Here is a 22,222-nt window from a genome sequence, read left to right as displayed (position 1 = left end):
TGGGTCTGCAGTGACAGAGAAGATCAGGGTTTGGTCTTCAGGGAATTTGGCTGATATTCCTGCCGGCAGATGTTGAGTATGCAGAGACGGTTGGTTTCAGGCTGATGTGTCAGAGCCGTAATTTATAAATTCTCCCATGAATGGCACTTTAAGCTCAGAGCACCTACTGCCAGACCATGCCAGCTACTGTAGCCATCCTACCTTCTCTTTCCTGATCGATCTCCATGTGAGGAGTGCAGTAGCTTTAATTCTATGGTTAATGGCACCTTTGTGATAATTCTTTTCCTCTATGTATCTGTGGCAGCTTCCTAACTCCTTCTCTCTCGATCCATAACTGCCCAGGTCACGGTTCAGGTCATGCCCATCTTAACCCAGCCTCAGATGTTCCCCATCGGAGAGGAGCGTGTCACCTACACAGCCACGGACCAAGCTGGAAACCAGGCCAACTGCTCCTTTGGCGTCACGGTCATGGGTGGGTTCCTTTCTAGGCTTGCCAGCACTCACTAAATCACAGTGACAAGCGGAGCTCTGATCGGGAGCCATGTCAAGTTGGATGCCAGTTAGCAATATGTGTGTCAGCTGTAAATCAGAGGTTCTGTAGCACAGTGTATGAAGTGGATACCCAGTTCCTCCATACCTCAAAGAACTGGGGGCTTTCCTTCTTGAAAATTGGTCCAGTAGCCCATCACACAGAACATGTCCAAGAAGGTTTGAAACTGTTTGAAGGCAAAGGGTGACCCCACTCCTAATGAGATCTGCAATATTACTATATCATTAGATGTTTCTGTTATTTTGCAACCCCCCCCCCCCCCCCCAAGGATGTGGAGCCTGCAGCTTTTAACATCAGTGAAATTGTCTTCCTAGATACGGAACCACCAATGATTGACAGGTGCAGATCCCCGCCCCCTTTCCACACCACGGAGAAGCAGCTCGTTGTCGTGTGGGAGGTGCCTCAGTTTTCCGACAACTCAGGTAGCCACCCCCGCGGGGGCCGAGGTCGTCCGTTTCAGGCCATATATGAAGAATCCCAGAGAGCTGTGCTTCCGAGAAGAACCATAAGGAACCGGCTCAGCGTCTTAGACGCTGGAGCCGGCCATCAAATGTGTGACATGGTGTTTTACCTTTACTTTAGTCAGTTAACTACCTATTAAAGTGGACAAGCATGTTCTCAAGAACATTGGTGAAGCATCTTTGACATTGAAGGAGCTGTCTGCGTGCTGATGGACAGGACGGTGGTTCCAGAGCACCCTGCCAGACCTTAATCGGTCTTATGTCATCCACTGGTCCCGCCCTGGGAGCCCGTACCATGGTTAAACAACACCAAGCCGCTTTGACGTCGGTAGTGTCAGAAAAGGGCATCTCTAATCTGGGAGAACATCTTGGTGTTTATGTGGACAGGCCTTAAATAAAACGAGACGTGCGGCGTGTTGTGTAAACATTACACAAACTTTTCCCTCCCTTTTCACTTTCCGGGGCTGCGCCCAGCGATCTATTATGTTTCGCAGACTGAAGGACAGGCGGGCATGGTCCGCCAGACGCTTGCATGGCGCGCAGGAATCTCGCCTCGCCGCACAGCCAGACCAAAGTACGCGCTCAATCTATGTTTAAAAGCCCCAGAAGGCAGCAATTACACTGCAGGGCCCAGATATGATTATAGTGTCGCATAGAGAGCAAACTACCAGTTTTCATATATCAACATGTCTGAGTTTATTAACAGCACTGTGACCTGCTGATGTGAATCACGCCATCACATGTGACGATCATTTATACTGGCCTCTTTAGGAATATCTGCATTTATTAACAATTAAAGCTATTTCCATTTTCTCAGAGCTATTTATATAGATAATATTACTCCAGCGTGTTTGTTTCTAGCATTTGAACTCGCTGCCCTTGATATTGTATTTCTGTTTATCTCTGTTTATCCTTAATGGCGCTTATGTTCTTGTATTCCCCAGATGGGGAGAACATCTGGTTTTGGGACCGGTCCGCCACAGACAGTTTCTCGTTAACTTAAACCTGGGAGAGGCATTGTATGGGTGAAGATCTAGAACTGATGGAAGGGGGTGACGGGGCTGACCGTCTGACAGCATCTAGTTGTCTTCAGAGACCAGAAACCAAACCCAGTTTCCTCTCATTAAGGGCTCGGTTCAGTTTACCTTCCACCTGAGCAGTGCGGTTGGACAATCCTGCTTCGGTCAAGGTGCTGACACAGGCCGGGCTCAGTGCGTAACGGCGCCCTCTCCTGGCTCTTTCAGGCTCCACCCTGAGCATCTCCAGCACACACAGCCCCGGCTCTGTCTTCCCCACGGGGGAGACGGTGGTGCACTATACGGCCACGGACCCCTCCGGAAACAACCGCACATGTGACCTACTCATCATCGTCCAGGGTGTGTTTCCCCAAGGGATGGGTGGGGGAATGGCTCATTTTGGGGTGTAGGAATGCAAAGATGGAACCCTTTTCATGGCATCCAAATGCTCATTCTGCATTATTTAAGCCCCCCCCCACCCAACACTCTGAGTCATCATCAGAGATTCCCAGTAAAACCAGTACACGCTTCCCACCCAGGTTCCACGTGCGAGCAGCCATTCCAGCCCGTCAATGGGGAGTTCTCCTGCACGGAGGAAGACGATGGCGTCAACTGCACGCTCCACTGCAAGGATGGCTACAGCTTCAGCCACCAGCGAGTGAAGAGCTACTTCTGTGCCCACAACGGGCTCTGGGACCCAGCCTACACGGCCAACCAGCCCGACTGCTCACGTGAGTGGCGGTCATTCACTGGCGATCCTTACACATTCATCTTGGCATGAGTAGCAGTGTGTAGAACTTTGCTTATTAAGAACGTCTTTGATGTAGCCTGAAACTCTTTCACCAGTAAACCGGATCGCCAACAATGGTTTCAAACCCTTCGACATGCTCTTCAAAGCTTCCCGTTGCGATGACCCAAACATGCTGAAGGCCTTTAGCAAGGAGTTCAGCGGCACACTAGGGGACATGGTAAGTGAACACTTTGTGGGGACCACGGGGGACCTCTGGGGTGGCGGGCCGCCCGGTCAGCTTCCCCATGACATCATAGCTGACTCCTTTGTTTGCATTTCACAGCTCAAACCCTATAAGGGAGTTTTGAGGGAAATATGTACATGTTGATCTCCTCTGCAGAACATCAGATCTTCTTGTGTTTGTATAATCGGGCAGTTCCTGGTGTGTTGCTGCAGGTGCCTGCCTTCTGCAACTCAGATGATATATCCTGCAAGCTCGAAATGATGTCACAGGGCCAGTGTCTGGAATACAACTATGATTATGAGAACGGATTTGCCATTGGTAAGACTAGACCCCAGAGTCTGCCTTACTTTGCTTCTGGGAGCCAGATTAACTAAACCTTTTATACATACTCTAATTGTGTGTGTGCTGGGCCTTTGAAGCCCGTTATTAAACCTGAGTATTCTCTGAGATCCATTATTATCAAGCGCCGTCATGCAGAACACTTGGGATAATTGGGATTTTTTTTGAAAATGTTGTGAAGTTGAACAGATGAAAGGTTTGATGTTTACGGTTTGTTCATTAGCTCGCTAACAACCTACTGTGCTAATTGAAGTGACTGCCTGAAGCTCGTGAGGGTGGGGGCTTCCCCTGCGCCGTTCAGCTCCCTGCACTCCTGTTCCAGGGCCAGGCGGATGGGCTGGTAATTGGAGGCCCCAGGATGGGCAGGATTATTCGTATCTTGACATGGGCTTCGTCACCGATCGCAAACCCAGCGCTTACCAGCAGGATGACACTGCCCACTCTCAGAAGAGCACCCCCTACAGGGCTAAGCGGCACCGCAAGCTCGTTGGACCCACCAGGGACCAGAAAATCCAGATCTTCTTCAACATCACAGGTACTGTGCAGCCCTTTCACCCAGAAGTACCATAACCTGGCTCTCTTAAGATTTCCTGAGCCTTTTCAGCATTGCCATTCTACTCTCTGAGGATAGATATTTCTGCATTATTATCAAACAACATAATATAGAATCTCACTGAGGCCCTCACAGCCATCCTGCTGCCTGACAACTGAAACCCCCGACTAGATGTTTCTGTGTCCCTCCAGCGACCATCCCGCTGCCCGCCTGGAGAAACAACTCGTTGGAGGCAGCCAATCAGAAGCGGCTTCTGCGTACCCTGGAGCATCTGACCAATCGGCTGAAGAGGACGCTCAGCAAACAGCCACTGTCTACCTTCCGCGTGGACTCTGAGATGATTGTGGCCGACCCCAAGTCCCTGGAAAGCCAGAAAGCCTCGCTGTTTTGCCGACCTGGCTCTGTGCTTAAAGACAGGATGTGTGGTGAGCTAGTCTCTGTGCTACATTGCATATGTTAATGGGAAGGATGTGTGTTAGTCTCTATGTTGATGGAAGGGATGTGTGTCCATCTCTGTGCTAAGGGAGAGGATGTGTGTTAGCCTCTGTGCTAAGGGAGAGGATGTGTGTTAGTCTCTGTGCTAAGGGAGAGGATGTGTGTTAGTCTCTGTGCTAAGGGAGAGGGTGTGTGTTAGCCTCCGTGCTGATGAAGATGATGTGTATTAGTCTTTGTGTTGATGGTGGGGATGTGATTTAGTCTCTGTGCTGATGGAGGGGATGTGTGTTAGACTGTGCTGATGCAGAGAATGTGTGTTAGTCTCTGTGCTGGGGGAGTGTTCAGTACATATGGGCTGTTATTTGCTGAAATATAATGAAAGAAATTTATCCGAAACACCAAGGACTGCTGATGTAGTGAACTGTTAGGGGTTTTCCAGCCTTCTGCCACTGGAAGTGGAATATAAGGTGACCTGTCACTGGGACTTTCCTTCTTGTAGCTGTTCTGATCCCTTCTCTCCTGCTCCATAGTCCTGTGCCCAGTTGGCACCTACTACTCCCTGGAGTTTGGTGTGTGTGAGAGCTGCTGGCGGGGCTCCTACCAAGACCTGGAGGGCCAGACGGAGTGCACGCCCTGCCCCGACGGCTCCTCCACCCCCTATCTGCACTCCCGCAGCCTGTCCGAGTGCAAAGGTAACCTTCTGTAGCTCCCTCTCCTCAGACTGTGGCCGGGAGCTTCTGACACATCTGGGCTTACACAGAGCCAGCAGCTTCCCGCGGCTCGTCGACATTAACCATGCCGTTGGAGACAGGGTTGACCCTTGAACCCGCATCCTTGTTGCAGAGCAGTGCAAGCCAGGGAGTTCCTCTGCCAGCGGGCTGGAGACCTGTGAGTCCTGCCCGCTGGGCCAGTACCAGCCTGGGTTCGGGTCCCGGCTCTGCCTCCCCTGTCCGGAAGAGACCTCCACGGTGAACCGGGGAGCCATACATGTGGCTGAGTGTGGAGGTGAGTAATGGCGGGGGGGCAGGGAGGGTTTACAGGAAATGACATCGGCTGAGAAATAAAACATGACTGACGGACACTTCCTGACAGCACTGTATGGAAGTAAATCTGTGTCATCACAATTAGAATTTTATATGCCACTGAAATTCTAACATTGATTATTTATGCATTGGAAATATGCATCGGAAATTCGATGGTCCGAATTCACATGCAAAAATACGAGGTTAAAAATACGAGTTATACATCCGGGATACCAAGGCTAAGCAATCTAATCTGTGGCTGCGTTTTATCTGCCATTTCTCCTGAATATCACGTAAAGCAGTGAGAACTGGTTTTCAGGTAATTTACCTGGTAAAATAAAGTTTAAATAAATTACATAAATGCTCTAAAAGTACACGTAAGTTACTGGTTTATTTATTGTTACTGTAGTTACTGTAATGTTGCGTTGCTTTATTTGTTTAATCATCCAGTAACTTAGTTACAGTCTATAATTAGAAGGCATTCAAGTAAGAATTGCATTGTACTCAGTACTTGACAATAAAAACATGTATTTGATCTTTTTCCTGGCAGCTATCTTTTTACACAAGGCCACTATACACAATAGTTTATTTTTTTTCCCACTGCTAACAGTTTGGATGAGGAGTTGGTTATTGTATCAGAATCAGAATCAGAATCGAGTTTATTGCCAAGTACGTTTACACATACAAGGAATTTGCTTTGGTGGTTGGTGTCAGACTTCGAGAGATGTGGTGGTTAATATATAAATATATATACATAGAGTATGTACAGGTACTAATATAAATAGTTAGTGTATGTGGAATATGATACAACAGTGGAAATATATACATGTTTAGGAGAGTAAAACTTCTTGTAAAAGGAGTAATGTGCATGCAGGTGATATTTGTATAGATTTATCTACACCCTTCTGACAGTGCGGCCATTGCAGTCAGGTCTCGCACACTATGAGGAGTAGAAGCTGTCCGACTTGGCTGCAGTCAGTTTACACTGCATCCCTGCAGCCGCAGCCAGATGCTCTTGTCACGTCAGCTGCAGACAGACATAAGCCCAAATCGAACGCAGCCACAGATTCGATTGCTTAGCCTTGGTATCCCGCATGTATAACTCGTATTTTTAACATCGTTTTTTTGCATGTGAATTCGGACCATCGAATTTCCGATGCATATTTCCAATGCATAAATATTCAATGTTTGAATTTCAGTGGCATATAAAATTCAAATTGTGATGACACAGATTTACTTCCATAGCTCTGCCCCTTTATCTAGTTTTATTACCTGCTTCAAATTAAAGGCAGATTCAGACACTGTCCGATATGGTCATGTCACTGGCCACTTGCGGCTTGTTTCCTGACAGTGCCCTGCTCTTCCGGACACTTCTCCCGCACGGGCCTGTCGCCCTGCTACCCCTGCCCCCGGGACTACTACCAGCCAGAGGAGGGGCGTTCCTTCTGCCTGTCCTGCCCCTTCTATGGGACCACCAGTGTGACTGGGGCGGCGTTCATTCATGACTGCTCCAGTGAGTCTCCCAAAGCCTTCCACATGAAAGGCGCGACAATTCTCAGCCCGTTTCAGCATGTCCTGCTTCATTTGGGAGAGTACCTTTCATATGCAAACTCTTGTGGCAGTTAAAGCATAAAATCCATGAGGTTCCATAAGTCTCCTGATTCCCAGACCCCTGTTTGAAGTTGAGTCTCATTCTTCTCAAAAGTAGCTTCAGCATCTTCCAAGCATGTGCCTCTGCCTAGGCTTTGGATCCAGCTTCCTGCCCAAGGAGCTGAGCGTGACCTCTGCCCCGGAAGCAGTCCATAAGAATTACCAGGCCAGCAGCCAGGTGTGTCACATCCTGTCAGCTGCTCTTAGACCTTGTACATTACATATTAGGTACATAACCAGTAGAGCACCAGTGAAACAACCCGCTTTACGGATTGTATTTGCTGGATTAATGAGGCATTCTCAGCAGTCCATCACCGTGAATAACCGGTGCTTTCCTTTTCAGCTATTCCATGAGTGCTTCCTTAATCCCTGTCAGAACGAGGGCACGTGCGAGGAGGTGGGAATTGGATATGTGTGCTCCTGCCTTCCAGGATTCACAGGTAACTGTGATGATCCAGGGTTACTGACACATTTTTCCGGAGGGTAAACCTGCGTATGTATTAGGACTTGAGGAAAGGCGTAGAATGCGAAGCTCTGTGTAGTGGGAGCTCACCTCTTCGGACTGGAAAGGCCCGTAAGCAGAAGGGGGTGGGCGGCACTCCTTGTAAGGAGAATGACACCTTCTCTCCCTTGCAGGGTCCAAATGTGAGAAGGACATTGATGAGTGCGACTCGGCCCCCTGCCAAAATGGCGGGCACTGCAGAGATGGCACAGGGGACTTTCAGTGCCAGTGCCAGACCGGCTATGTAGGTATGTCCATATAGGGGTCCTCACAGCCTTTCCCTTCTCATCATACATCTTTGAGATGTTAATGCAACATGACAGGGTTGACTTGGCTTACCTTCTCCTCGGCACGGATTGGCTAACAAGCGGATGGATGCTTTTGCCCACCGTTTTAATGATGCATGGATGGACAGTACTGGTTTGCTAATGGCCCTGCTGGTGTTCTTAGGCACCCTCTGTGAAGTGGAGGTCAATGAGTGCAGCTCCTCTCCCTGCCTGAATGATGGCCACTGTGTGGATGAGATCAACCAGTATGTCTGCAGCTGCCCGCTTGGGTTCACAGGTAAGAAATAGACTCCACCCAGCTGGCTGTAACTGGTTACAGAACGTTCATGGACACACGTGAGAAGTTTGACTGCTCTTGGCTGTTGTGCATACATCAAAAAGAGGCGATTGATTCACATCTCAGTACAAGATCTGCTAACATTCTTCTGCTAATGTTGCTGTTGGCAGCATGTGATAAAATGGAGACTTTGAGGTCTTCGTTAATAAGAAGACAAACGATAATATGAACCAACCCAAATGGCATTTTGCACTTGTGTTTTTATTGAAAGGGACCCACTGTGAGCTGGAGATCGACGAATGCCTGTCGAACCCGTGCCTGAACAGGGGTGTCTGTGAGGACCAGGCAGGGGCCTACGCCTGCACCTGTGCCCAGGGATTCGCCGGTGACAGCTGTGAGGTCAACGTGAATGAGTGCAACAGCGCCCCCTGCCTGAATGGAGGCTCCTGCTCAGATGGGGTCAACAACTTCATGTAAGTGTTCACCTGGTCTACAGTACTTAGCAGGTAATGCAGGTCCCACTGCTGTAGGTAGCATGTGTCTGTCTGTGAACAGGGTTCACGCTGTAGGGTTATCTGTCTACCCAACCAGTGTAATTTGGAAACTGGGATGCCATATTCCATACAGGACTGCCTGTATAACCATTTATTATTCACTGTGTCCATGAAGCCTGGGGAGTTTTACATGCGCTGCACAATACAGCTATTCGCTCAGGGGTTAAATGTATGGACCTTTAACCACTAAAGTTAAAATATCCATGTGTAAAAACTGTCAGTAGCACTAGGTTTCTGAATGACTATTTCTGATCGGTGCAAATGGTTATATGGATGAATGGATGGATGGATGGATGAATGGATGGATGGATGGATGGATGAATGGATGGATGAATGGATGGATGGATGAATGAATGATGGATGGATGGATGGATGGATGGATGAATGGATGGATGGATGGATGGATGGATGAATGGATGGATGGATGGATGGATGGTCGGTCAGGTCTCTTTGCATAGAATCCCCCTCTCTGTGTAACCCAGGTGCGAATGCCCAGCCGGCTACACTGGCATGCTGTGCCAGGTGGACGTGGACGAGTGTGCCCCAGGCCCCTGCCTGAACGGGGCCACCTGCCAGGACAGCCCGGGCTCCTTCCGCTGCATCTGCCGCCCAGGGTTCAACGGAAGCAGGTGTGAGACAGGTATAGACGACAGAGCAGGGGGGAGCCCTATTGGCCTGCTGTTTCCAGGGCGACCGAGCAGGGATAATGTGTCAGTGTGATAGGACAGCCTCTTTAGATGGAGGTATTATCCTGTGTAGAGAGGCTTTATATGATGCTTAAATATATATTTAAAGGAATGAGCTTCAAAGTTACGTAATTTTGCTTAATTTCCGATCCCCCATCCAGCTCAGCACTGCTCTGAGGTCACTCGCTCTGAGGTCACTCGCTTTGAGGTCACTACCTCTGCCCTTTTTGCATATGGCTCTTTCACCCCCCCAGAAATGTCCTCCTCCTTTAACCTGGACTTTGAGGTGTCTGGTATCCATGGTTATGTCCTGCTGGATGGCGTCCTGCCCCCCCTGACGGCCATTACCTGCACCTTCTGGATGAAGTCATCGGACAGCACCAACTATGGGACACCCATCTCCTACGCTGTGGAAGACGGGAGCGACAACACCTTCCTGCTGACCGACTATAACGGGTGAACCCCCGGTCCCCGAAAATGGGGAATTCCGCATCAAATCACCCCAAAACATTGTCACATCTAGATGGAATAGTGATAGTATGAATCTTAATGTTAACCAGTCATCTCTGGCTTCAATGGCTGTCTGCTAACTCCCCATAAGGTTCAGTTTCAAGATTCAAAGACTCAAGATTCAAAGCGTTTATTGTCATATGTACAGTAGAAAAGTGCATTTCTCTGTGCAATGAAATTCTTACTTTGATGTCCGAGGTACAATATAATAGAAAAAATAGAAAATAAATACTTTGAAGTGTAATGTGCAACAGAGCTTTATGTGCAAAAATTACGGATGAGGTAGTGTAATAGTATGGTATGGTAGTATGGTAGTATGATGTCCACATGGTATGAGGTAGTATGGTAGTATGATGTAAACAAGCATTGTTTGCCTCTTTAACAATTTAGTTGTTTTTCTTGACTTTACTTCCTGGATGTTGACTTTGTCCCCAACAAGGAAGTTAAGAGAGTTAAGGAACAACTTCTAACCTGGAATCTGATCACTTACACAGCTTGTGCTACTTATGCTGGTTTGCTTGAAAGTTTGGTTATAAGTGTCAGCCGGTCCTCTGAATGACAGCGGTTTCTGTTCAGCTGGGTTCTGTACATCAACGGCAAGGAGCGCATCACGGACTGCCCAGCTGTCAACGACGGACACTGGCATCACATTGGCGTGTCCTGGCGCAGTGTGGACGGTGACTGGAAGGTCTACATCGACGGGAACCTGTCAGATGGGGGGAAGGGCCTGTCGGTCGGTGCCACTATCCCAGGTTGGTGTTACATCAGCATCGGGGCCGGTACTCTAAGCATGAGGGGATACACCAAATGAGGAATAAACCCAGAGGGATTAACCTGGAAAGATTAACCCAGAGTGATTAACCCAGAGTGGCTGGCCCCGAGTGATCAACCCAGAGGGATTAATGCAGAGTGACTGACCCCGAGTGACTGACCGAGAGTGATTAACCCAGAGTGATAAAGCCACAGAATGATTAACATAGTGGGATTAACCTAGAGAGACTGACCTGGAGTGATTAATCCAGAGAGACTGACCTGGAGTGATTAACCCAGAGAGACTGACCTGGAGTGATTAACCCAGAGTGACTGACCTGGAGTGATTAATCCAGAGAGACTGACCTGGAGTGAATAACCCAGAGAGACTGACCCGGAGTGATTAAACCAGAGTGATTGACCCAGAGTGATTAATCCAGAGAGACTGACCTGGAGTGATTAACCCAGAGTGACTGACCTGGAGTGATTAACCCAGAGTGACTGACCCAAAGAGACTGACCCAGAGTGATTTCCCCAGAGAGACTGACTCAGAGTGATTAACCCAGAGAGTCTGTCCCAGAGCGATTAACCCACGGCCAATCAATGACATTGGATGGTCTTGTTTCCTTACATTATTACATTATTATACTGTGCTAATTTAATTAGTGCCCTGTTGGGAAGAGATTAAACCAGAGAGATAAACACACAGTGATTAACCCAGAGTAATTAACCCCAAGGGATTAACCTTGAGTGATTAACCAAGAGGGCTAAACTCAGAGTGATTAACCTAGAGTCAATCATTCACTTTGGAAGGTTTCATTTCATTTTCTTGCATTATTTTATTATACTGTGCTAATTTCATTAGTGTCCTGTTGGGAAGCTTTCCCTATATTTGTCACGTGTTACCAGTCTGGGATTATTTGTAGTCAGCGCTGACAATGAAAGCAGGGATTCTGGGTCAGACTTATGAGCGCCTTACCGGGATCTCATGGGAATCATTTGGTCTCTCCTCTGCAGGTGGGGGGGCACTGGTGCTGGGCCAGGACCAAGACCAGAGGGGCAAGGGTTTCAACCCGGTGGAGTCATTTGTGGGCTCCCTCAGCCAGCTCAACCTGTGGGACCATGTCCTCACCGCCCAGCAAGTAATTCTGACACTGCAAGGCTTGTTCTCGCCACTCAGAGGCGATGCACCCTGTCATTACGCGGCTGAAAGACAAGCGTTCCCTGTACCCTGTCATACTGTGCTACCTCCCAGCCTGTCTGCCTCTGCTCTTCCTCACCGCAGAAACAAACGAGCGAGTTTGACGTCTTCCACATGATGCCATACCGCATGCCTTTTAGCGTGACACTCTATACTTCACCCAGGACAGCCTTAATCTCCTGTGGTGTGGCAAGAAGAGGGCCTCAGCACCGCCAGCCGGCCGGGTCCCAGCTCAGCTCTTGGGGCGGCTTCAGTCACTTTTAAAACGAAGGGATTCTGATAATGACTTCATGAGAGGCAGAAACGCACAAGCGTTGTAAGGAAAAGCCCCTTCTAGCAAGACTCAACCACACTTTAAATGAAACCTACTGTCAAATAGCTGAGCTGATAAAGAATGCAATAAATCAGAACTGTATTACGCTATCAGCTATGGAAACCCCATACAGACTGAGGGGAGGAGATCAAATCTGTGACCCTGAAGGTTTGAGGCCGCAGTGCTCCCCCTTGAGGCATCAAGTGAAAACGCAATTTCAAATACAATGATCACCAAAGTTACCAAAATGAAGGTTAAATGTTTTTAACACCCTTCAAAGGAGACTTGCCTGTCATAGGCTGGATCAGAGCCCCTCTCTCCTCTCACCTTTACAGGTCTAGCTGTATAATTAGAGGTATCTGTGGCTGGTTAACGTGGGGCTGCTCGTTAGAAGGTGTCTGTGTGCTCTGTACATCTGTACATGTGCTGCCTTCCTCCTGAGGATGATCACTCTGCACTCCTGTGTTGCAGATGAAGGCTCTGGCCACCAGCTGTCCTGAGGACCTGCGAAGAGGCAACGTCTTGGCATGGCCGGATTTCCTTAAAGGGGTCATCGGCAGGGTCAAGTCTACAGCCAAGAGCACCTTTTGTGCAGGTAGAGATATTCTTATACTCACTGGTACTGTATCATGTTACAGATATTCTTATACTTACTGATACTGTGTCACATTACAGATATGCTTATACTCACTGGTACTGTATCACGTTACAGATATGCTTATACTCACTGGTACTGTATCATGCTATAAATATGCTTATACTCACTAATACTGTATCATGCTATAGATATGCTTATACTCACTAATACTGTATCATGCTATAGATATGCTTATACTCACTAATACTGTATCATGCTATAGATATGCTTATACTCACTGATACTATATCATGCTATAAATATGCTTATACTCACTAATACTGTATCATGCGATAGATATGCTTATACTCACTGATACTATATCATGCTATAAATATGCTTATACTCACTAATACTGTATCATGCTATAGATATGCCTACATTCATAATGTATCACATTACCTTTATGTGTTTGTAACTATATGGGGGTATGTAAATATCCTAAATGCTTACAATTAAAGCATGTAAGTTTAAGAAGGTTTTATTAGTATTTGCTGAGTAAAATCAGATGATTTGACAAAACTGCAAACCCCAAAATATTTTTGTACATTTTGACATCAGATTGCCCCCTGCTGGAAAATGCTATCCCTCACCTTCGTGCCTCAAGACCAACAGCGATCCCAGGCTCCCAGCTGCAGGTCTACTGCGATCCCGGCTTCTACCTGGTGGGGGAGTCGGAGCTGCGGTGCCACAACAAGGGGGCGTGGAATCACCCTCTGCCACACTGTGAAAGTAAGCATGGCTACCGTTAGGGAGCGCAGGAAGGAGGAGGTCTTAGGAATGGGGATAACCGGCATATACATTCCTGAAGGTGAGCAGCACCTCAGAATGGAACCACCTTAGTGACTCATTTTTGAGAAAAACTACCAGAAAATCTACCGCAGTACTGAAGGCATCCAGAACCCGTCACTGACGTGTGTGTGTGCTGATTAATAAAGACCATTACAGTACTGTTAGACAGAGTGCAGATTGGGATTGCCAAGAAATCCAACATAAGTGTTTACAGTACGGGATGAGTGCTATTAACCTGTTAACCCATAATGCAATGGGGCGAGCCAAATGGATCTTGTCCAATCGGCGAAGCACTTTGTGCTGGTTTTATGCAGTTCCACTTCAGGCAAATTGAGAGGCTCAGTTATCCCCATTTTTTCCAAGATTAATGTTTCATATATACTCCGTGAATGTTTTTGCTAAGCATTAACCGCCTCCTGCCCCCGACACTTACACGAGAACCCCATGGGATGTTGACGCTGTTGATATTTTACAGGGGTGGACTGTGGGCCCCCACCATACCTGGAACATGGCCTGTACACCGGGGATGATTTTCATGCCGGCAGCACCGTAACCTACCGCTGCAGTTCCGGTTTCTACCTGCTGGGGGACCCCAGAATGCTGTGCGCTAACAATGGGACCTGGACTGGCAACCTACCAGCATGCCTGGGTGGGGAGGTCTCACCTGATCTGAATGACCCTCAGCAGATTAGTGCTTACACTGCAACACTATCTGACAATGGTCTACACATGCTTAGGCTTAGCAGTTTGCATGATATTCACATACTTTGAGCTGGTTCTACGGCGATTACCACTGTCCTGATTGTACGTTTGACTGGCTCTCCCAAACCTACCCCCCCCCATTGTGATCCCATCACCTCTGGCCGGTGCAGATGTAAACGAGTGTGCACTAGGATCCGACTGTGACAAGCATGCTAGCTGCCACAATACGGACGGCTCATACACCTGCACCTGCGTGCCCCCCTACAGTGGCGATGGCAAGAACTGCACAGGTAACCCAGAGAGCCAGGGCAGGCTGGGGTTAGGGTTAGGCTTAGGCCATCAGTAGGGTTAGGCCGTTAGTATGGTTAGGGTTAGGCCGTCAATAGGGTTAGCTTAGGCCATCAGCATGGTTAGGCCGTTAGTATGGTTAGGGTTAGGCCGTCAATAGGGTTAGCTTAGGCCATCAGCATGGTTAGGCCGTTAGTATGGTTAGGGTTAGGCCGTCAATAGGGTTAGCTTAGGCCATCAGTATGGTTAGGGTTGGACTGTTAGTATGGTTGGGGTTAGGCCATCAGCATGGTTAGAGTTAGGCTTAGGCCATCAGTAGGGTTAGGCCGTTAGTATGGTTAGGGTTAGGCCGTCAATAGGGTTAGCTTAGGCCGTCAGCATGGTTAGGGTTAGGCCGTCAGTAAGGTTAGGATTAGGCCATCAGCATGGTTAGGATTAGGCTGTCAGTAAGGTTAGGGTTAGGCCATCAGTAAGGTTAGGGTTAGGCCTTCAGCATGGTTAGGGTTAGGCCGTCAGTAAGGTTAGGATTAGGCCATCAGCATGGTTAGGGTTAGGCCGTCAGTAAGGTTAGGATTAGGCCATCAGCATGGTTAGGATTAGGCCTTCAGCATGGTTAGGGTTAGGCCGTCAGTAAGGTTAGGATTAGGCCATCAGCATGGTTAGGGTTAGGCCGTCAGTAAGGTTAGGGTTAGGCCATCAGCATGGTTAGGATTAGGCCGTCAGTATGGTTAGGGTTAGGCCGTCAGTAAGGTTAGGATTAGGCTGTCAGTATGGTTAGGGTTAGGCCATCAGCATGGTTAGGGTTACGCCGTCAGTATGGGTTAGGGTTAGGGTTAGGGTTAGGGTTACGCCGTCAGTATGGGTTAGGGTTAGGGTTAGGGTTAGGCCATCAGTATGGTTAGCGTTAGGCCATCAGTATGGTTAGGGTTAGGCCATCAGTAGGGTTAGGGTTAGGCCGTCAATAGCTGTGGGCTAAGGAATCACCATTGATAACTGGGCTCTAAGGTCTACTTATTTGTATGCAAGTTAATTTCATTTTTATTTTTATCAAGACATTGCCCTGATGATCATGAGAGTGACATGCAGTGTGATGTGCTATCTCTTTTTCCCATTTAAACAAATCAGAGCCAGTCAAATGTAGGAACCCCGGCTACCCAGAGTTTGGTCACCGGGATGGGAGCAACTTCATTGTGGGCAGCGAGGTGGTCTTTACCTGTGAGGAGGGCTACGAGCTGACTGGTTCATCCCACATGCAGTGCTCCGAGACTGGAGAGTGGGATGGCATCTTTCCATACTGCAAAGGTAACCAAACTGACCTAATGCAATGGGCCAATGGGAAACTCAGCATTGCTGTGAAAGTGGGGCTTACCTTAGATCAGGGGTGGGCAATCTTATCCGCGAAGGGCCAATGAGTATGCAGGTTTTTGGGATAACCTGTAGGTCAGCTGTTCAAACCCAGGTGTGAGGACTATTCAGCCAACCAGTCCTCTAATTAGTAATCTAATTAGGGAGTTGCAGCGAAAACCCACAAACACACCGGCCCTTTGCGGATAAGATTGCCCACCCCTGCCTTAGATCGACAGAAGGGTTCTGCTTTAGGTGCCAAGTACAATAATCTCATTAAGGGTGATACATAGTCTGTCCAGAGTGGGTGAGGTTTACCTTCGGTATAAGGGGAGAAAAGAGGGGCTAACGTAAAGTGCCACGTTGTGAACAAGCCTGCCTGAGTAATATCTGCATTACCATCCCTCCCCCAGCCCTGTCCTGCAGAAAGCCCCCTGTTCCAGATAATTCCATCATCAAGGGGAACAACTTCACTTTCGGAAGCAAGGTGACTTTCAGGTATCATGTCAGGCATCTCTAGAAAGTGTGTCGCAATGTCCTGGGACTTTAAAAAGAACAGGACGGTTATCAGGGTGTCTTCTTTTATGAAAAGCTGTGCCTTTAAATGCAGCATTAAGGAAGTGTGTTTTATTTGATTACTGAAGATCAGATTCTTGCTGAATAATAAAAACTCAGGTGTTACTGTGTTGAATTCCGTCACATCAGAGTAGCGACTGTAAGTCTGTTTAGATGCATAATAAAAATCTCATTTGCTAACCGAGGATGTCTGAGGTAATAAACCCAGTGAAATTTTGTAATTTAATAACTAACTACAAAAAACATTGTTGGATTCAAGGGCATTTAAGTACATCTGAGTACCGTGCATGTGCCATTATTCCTGATGATGTTGGCCTTGTGACTTTGACACATCTTCCAGCTGCAAGAAAGGGTTTCTCTCACGGGGCCCAGCAGAGATTGAATGCCTGGCCAACTTGAAATGGAGTAGATCGCCCCCTGCCTGTGAACCCATGACCTGCAACGAGCCCCCACATGTCAAACATGGAAATGTCACAGGCACTAAGAGAACATATCAGTCCACTGTCACATACACCTGTGCGGAGGGGTACAGGTAAGAGGACCGTCAGTAGTGATCCTTTCTTAAGTGTTGTAGCTGGTGTCACTGTGACAGTCTCTCTGAGGGCCTTGAATTGGTAAGCTAAGTAAAAATTGATGGATGGATGGATGGCATAAAAACTTGGGTAACTGTATGGCCTGCAGGATTTCTGTGGATGTGGATGTCTGGCCTGTGAGGAGATATGGTGGATGTCTGGCCTGTGAAGAGAGATGGTGGATGTCTGGCCTGTGAAGAGAGATGGTGGATGTCTGGCCTGTGAGGAGAGATGGTGGATGTCTGGCCTATGAGGAGAGATGGTGGATGTCTGACCTATGAGGAGAGACAGGCAGCTGTGATTCTGTGTAACTGGAAGTTGGTCTCAAGACTGCAGGGTCCTGCAGACGTGTCCTGTGAAGCTTCCGGAGAGTGGAGCACGCCGGTGCCGCAGTGCGCCGAGGTGGACTGTGGGGAGCCACCTACGCTGCTGGACGCCACAGCCGTGGGCGGCAATTTCACCCTGGGGAGTCAGGTGCATTACACCTGTAAGGAAGGGTAAGAACTCTGCTCTTTATGATATTACCTTACAGTCAGGTGACCTGCTGCCATTCTGGTGGCCTGATGCCATCTGCCCCTCCGTCTCAACCCACAGATACACACTGCTGGGACCGCAGACCCGCGAGTGCCTGCCTACCGGCCGGTGGAGCCAGGGTTCTGCCCAGTGCGTGCCCCGCTCCTGTGGGCCCCCTCCCCCAGTGGACCACGCCCTATACCAGCAGTCCGGCCACCAGCTCTTTGGAGACACAGCTATATACTTCTGCAAAGATGGCTACACCGCCGGGAACAACTCCAAGGTCCTCTGCAATGCCCAGGGCCAGTGGGTGCCACCCGAGGGGTGCGAGATGCCCAGCTGCATCGCCAACTTCTGCCAGCGCCCGCCGGACCTGCCCCACGCCATCCTGGACTCGGTCTCCACCAGCAGGCTGAACAAGTATGTGAGCAACACAGAGGTCAGCTACAAGTGTGAGGAGGGCTTCACGCTCAACACCACAGCCACGCTGAGGTGCATGCTGGGAGGGGAATGGGTGCCCTCCCCCTCCGACATCAGCTGCGTGCCCGTGCGCTGCTCGAAACCCGAGTCCATCCCCCGAGGGTACGTAAGCGGCACCAACTACAGCTTTGGGGCCATGGTGGCGTACAGCTGTGACAAGGGCTTCATGATCGATGGAGAGAAAAGGAGAACCTGTCAAGCAAATGGCGAGTGGGGTGGGGCTCTGCCTTCTTGTCAGCCCGTGTCCTGCATTAACCCCCCTCAAGTGACAAACGGCTCCATCAAGGTAACCATTTTTTCAGACAGTGTGAATGAATATTCTTCTGAGATCCAGCACTTAATTTTTGTCCTCTGTAAAAGATGTTATGGCTTTCCTCATATCTCATGCTACACATGCCACTCTGTTAAGTCCTGGTGTTCCTTAAATTACACAGTTACGGCTTTAAGATGACATCACATGTGTAGTGGTGTAACCTTGCCACCTTTCCCATTACATTGATATTTTGACCACTATTAAAAAGGTTTTTTCCCATGAATCTCAGGAAGGCATGAAGCAGTGGTAGATTTACTAGGCGTTGGGGATAAGTGCCTCTGTCTGGTCGTTTAATTACGATGTCTTGTGGTCCACAGACTAAAAGCCGCTTCGTGTTCAACAGCAGAGTGACATACACCTGTGACCCCGGGTATGAGTTGAGGGGCAATCCGGACATCACGTGCCAGGCCAACAAGCAGTGGACTAAGGAGCCATCCTGCGTCCTTCTTACCTGCAAAGACCCTCCCGATGTCCCCCATGGGAGGTATGAGGCTGGGATCTTCAAGGTGGGCAGCAAGGTGAAGTACGACTGCGACGACGGCTACGAGCTGATTGGTGATGCGATCTGGACCTGTCTGAAGGATGGCAAGTGGGATAAGGGCCAGACTCCCCAGTGCAAGCCGGTCCAGTGCCCAGAGCCTCCCCTGGAGGAGAACCACTTGGTCCTGAAGAGCCTCGACTCCGATTCACGCACCATCCAGCTCTCCTGCGAGGACGGCTACGTCCTGTATGGTGCCCAGGTCCTTCACTGCACTCAGACACAGGAGTGGAATGACACCTTCCCCATTTGCACGCAGGTTTTTTGTGGGCCGCCCCCAAAGGTGTCTTATGGGGACCCCTTATCCACAGCCACAAGCTACGGGAGTGTGGTGACTTACTCCTGCGTGGATGGCTTCAGTCTGAGGAAGGAGAACTCAGTGCAGTGCCTGGCGGATGGTCAGTGGAGTGACCCGCTGCCAGAATGCAGCCCAGTGGAGTGCCCGCAGCCACCAGAAATCCTCAACGGTATCGTGGACGTTCAGGGCCTCATGTACCTGAGCCCAGCTATCTACAGCTGTAAACCTGGGTACAACCTTGAGGGAAATTCCACAGTGCTGTGCGGCCCGGATGGCCACTGGATGGGGGCCACACCTCTCTGCAGGCCCGTGGAGTGCGGCCCCCCCAAGGAAATTGCCAATGGCATGGTCTCGTACTCCCAGCTCCAATTCGGCCACGCCATCACGTACACATGCAACAGGGGCTTCCAGCTGGAGGGGCCCGAGACATTGAACTGCCTAGAGACGGGTGAGTGGGACAAGGAGATCCCTGTGTGCATGCAGGTCTACTGTACACCACCCGAGCCCATCCCCAACGGTTTCCTGGAAGGTCGCGAGCACAAGTTCGGCGTCACCATCTTCTACAGCTGCTTCCCTGGATTCCAGCTCGAGGGCCAGAACTACCTGACCTGTGAGGAGTCCGGCTGGACCAGCCCAACCCCCTCGTGTGTGCTGATGGACTGTGGCCTGCCCCCGCATATCGACTTCGGGGAGTATGTCAAAGTTGTGGATTCCGCCGCCAACCACGGGGGAGCCGATTACGGCTTAGCTGGGTCCATACCCCAGACCGACACCAGCTTTCTGCATGGCGCAATGGTGGAGTACCGCTGCCAGCCAGGGTACGAGCTGGTCGGGGTGTCCGAGCTCATGTGCAAGGAGGACGGGGCGTGGAATGGAACAGCCCCCGTCTGCCTCCCAGCTGAGTGTGAGCCCCCGGAGAACCCCAAACATGGTTCTATCACCATCACAGACGTGGCTTTGGGTGGTTTGGTCCAGTATAGCTGCGACAAGGGCTACGAGCTGGTGGGTCAGACCATCCGCCAGTGTGTCCCGGGGCGGCGTTGGAGTGACAGCGCCCCAAGCTGTAGTCCAGTCTCATGTGGACACCCAGGAGAAGTTGCTGATGGTTCTGTCCAAGGAGACTCTTTCTTGTATCCCAGTGTTGTCCACTATAGTTGCCTGCCGGGATTTGTCCTGCTGGGTAGCAAAAGCAGCACTTGCCAGGCTGACGGACGCTGGAGCAGTGAGACCCCCCAGTGTGTCCCCGTGTCATGTGGCCCCCTGTTGGTATCGGATAACATCACGGTGGAAGGGACTGAATACACTTTTAATAAACAGCTGGTGTTCAGCTGCAAACCCGGGTTTGTCCTGCAGGGGGCATCTAACAGTGTTTGTTTAGCTGATGGTAGCTGGAGCCATGCAAGTCCCCAATGTCTTCCAGCGTTTTGTGGGAGACCTCCGGTTGGCCCAAACAGCCTTTTGATTGGCTCTGACTTTGGGTTCAACGGCAAAGTGAATTACACTTGCGATGAGGGATATACCCTAATAGGGAAACCTGTGCTTTTGTGTCAGGGAAATGGAATATGGGATGCCCCGCCTCCCCAGTGCACTATTGTGTCATGTGACCCTCCGGAGGACATCAGCCATGGATTCTTCAATGGGTCCAGCTTTAATTTCGGAGATGTGGTGGAAATCGTGTGCTTTCCGGGGTACGAGGCCGTGGGCAACCCCTTCCTGCAGTGCTCAGCTAGGGGGACCTGGGTAGGCGCCATGCCCCGGTGCCAGGCCTGCATGTGCGACCCTCCTGTCCTTAAGTTTGGGGCAGTGCTGGGCCAGGAGCACAACTGCGGGGACCAGGTCAGGTTCATCTGTGATGCCGGCTACAGGCTGCTGGGCCCTGCCAATGCCACCTGCGAGACGGGTAGGGTTTGGAGCCCCGGGGTACCAGTCTGCACAAGAGGGAGATGTTCTGCCCCACCGCCCACAGTGCTCAACGCTGTTCTCCAAGGGAGCAGCGCCACCTACCCGGACATGGTAACCTACAGGTGCATGCCTGGGTACCAGATGGCCAACTATGCCCCCGTCACCTGCACTGGGACTGGAGGGTGGAGCAAGCCTACCTTCTCTTGTTTGCCTGTGTCGTGTGGGCCACCACCTACCATCCCAAATGCGGAGGTCGTCGGAGACAAGTTCACCTTTGGGAGCCAAGTACAGTACAGGTAAGGTAAGAGCCTCAACTCTAGTAGGGAGTGGCTAGACCACTAACCGGAAAATAACACGGCTAAATCACAGTTGCTAACTCACAGTTAGCACAGGTAGCGTGACTAATACACTGGGTAATGCAGTCATGTCCGAAAATATGTTATGGGTCCCCCCCAGTGGCACCCATACGGGGGCATTGAGATTCCCGCATTTGCTGTCTGCAGCCAGACAGACCAGCCTGTTCCTTCATTTGGGATGGGTAGCCGCATTCCTCCTCTTTACTCTACAGCGACATCTGCTGGCAGCTGAGTAACATGCATTTCTTCCACACTTTTCAGTCAATACAGTGAAGTGGATTCTGGCATAGTGTGATTAATCAGCATTAACTGGCTATTCCAGACTGGGTGAACATGTGGAAGATTAATCAAACTCTAATCTTTAACTTATCAAACAGTTTTAAAAAGTTACATTTTCAGTGTGGGTATCTGTAATTCAGGGTTCCTAAGAAGTATGAAAAAGTGTGGAATTTGATTTCAGTGTTTTATAAATCTGGATAACTATGGGAAAAGGGAATAAAGTATGGAAATATTTTGGTATTTTCACCTTCTTGAAACAAATTGGCCTACTATGTATTTTAAATAAAACATCTGAATTTTCGTATTAATGTTTTTGATGAAATCACCATTGGGAGCTGATTGTCTGCACCGGAATGCACATGGGGTACACACTGAAGAGACTTTGTGTGGGGTGCACGGCTGATATATCTCCAGCAAGAAATGCTGATACAGGCTACCCTGCCAATTATAATGGTTTTCTCCTGCTTGGCTTGCCAACCCTGGAAAAATGACAGCTTGGTTAAGGATCTCAAATGTGAACAGAAAGCAAAATGCAACGTATGTGTGAAGTTA

General features: G+C 49.4%; 1 protein-coding gene across 4 annotated transcripts in view; it reads left to right on the top strand.

Moving 5' to 3' along the window:
* Positions 1-22,222, top strand: part of svep1 (sushi, von Willebrand factor type A, EGF and pentraxin domain containing 1) — a 68,276-nt gene that overhangs the window by 35,519 nt on the left and 10,535 nt on the right. For all 4 annotated transcript variants that reach the window (XM_072718708.1, XM_072718707.1, XM_072718706.1 and 1 more), the window contains 30 exons: positions 343-472; positions 865-972; positions 2,256-2,387; positions 2,567-2,758; positions 2,874-2,995; positions 3,214-3,319; positions 3,663-3,875; positions 4,085-4,318; positions 4,859-5,020; positions 5,172-5,333; positions 6,702-6,863; positions 7,093-7,178; positions 7,344-7,440; positions 7,637-7,750; positions 7,953-8,066; positions 8,338-8,539; positions 9,103-9,260; positions 9,561-9,762; positions 10,393-10,568; positions 11,584-11,708; positions 12,552-12,675; positions 13,279-13,449; positions 13,985-14,158; positions 14,382-14,501; positions 15,625-15,801; positions 16,257-16,341; positions 16,760-16,951; positions 17,321-17,488; positions 17,586-18,270; positions 18,615-21,331. In XM_072718708.1, coding sequence (XP_072574809.1) covers positions 343-472; positions 865-972; positions 2,256-2,387; positions 2,567-2,758; positions 2,874-2,995; positions 3,214-3,319; positions 3,663-3,875; positions 4,085-4,318; positions 4,859-5,020; positions 5,172-5,333; positions 6,702-6,863; positions 7,093-7,178; positions 7,344-7,440; positions 7,637-7,750; positions 7,953-8,066; positions 8,338-8,539; positions 9,103-9,260; positions 9,561-9,762; positions 10,393-10,568; positions 11,584-11,708; positions 12,552-12,675; positions 13,279-13,449; positions 13,985-14,158; positions 14,382-14,501; positions 15,625-15,801; positions 16,257-16,341; positions 16,760-16,951; positions 17,321-17,488; positions 17,586-18,270; positions 18,615-21,331 — 7,610 coding nt within the window. The remainder of the gene's footprint in view (positions 1-342; positions 473-864; positions 973-2,255; positions 2,388-2,566; positions 2,759-2,873; positions 2,996-3,213; positions 3,320-3,662; positions 3,876-4,084; positions 4,319-4,858; positions 5,021-5,171; positions 5,334-6,701; positions 6,864-7,092; positions 7,179-7,343; positions 7,441-7,636; positions 7,751-7,952; positions 8,067-8,337; positions 8,540-9,102; positions 9,261-9,560; positions 9,763-10,392; positions 10,569-11,583; positions 11,709-12,551; positions 12,676-13,278; positions 13,450-13,984; positions 14,159-14,381; positions 14,502-15,624; positions 15,802-16,256; positions 16,342-16,759; positions 16,952-17,320; positions 17,489-17,585; positions 18,271-18,614; positions 21,332-22,222) is intronic.

Source organism: Paramormyrops kingsleyae, chromosome 12 (assembly GCF_048594095.1).
Source record: "Paramormyrops kingsleyae isolate MSU_618 chromosome 12, PKINGS_0.4, whole genome shotgun sequence".
NCBI classification, from domain to species: domain Eukaryota; kingdom Metazoa; phylum Chordata; class Actinopteri; order Osteoglossiformes; family Mormyridae; genus Paramormyrops; species Paramormyrops kingsleyae.
Note: the sequence above shows the minus strand (reverse complement) of the source record. Positions and strands in the feature narration are given on the sequence as shown.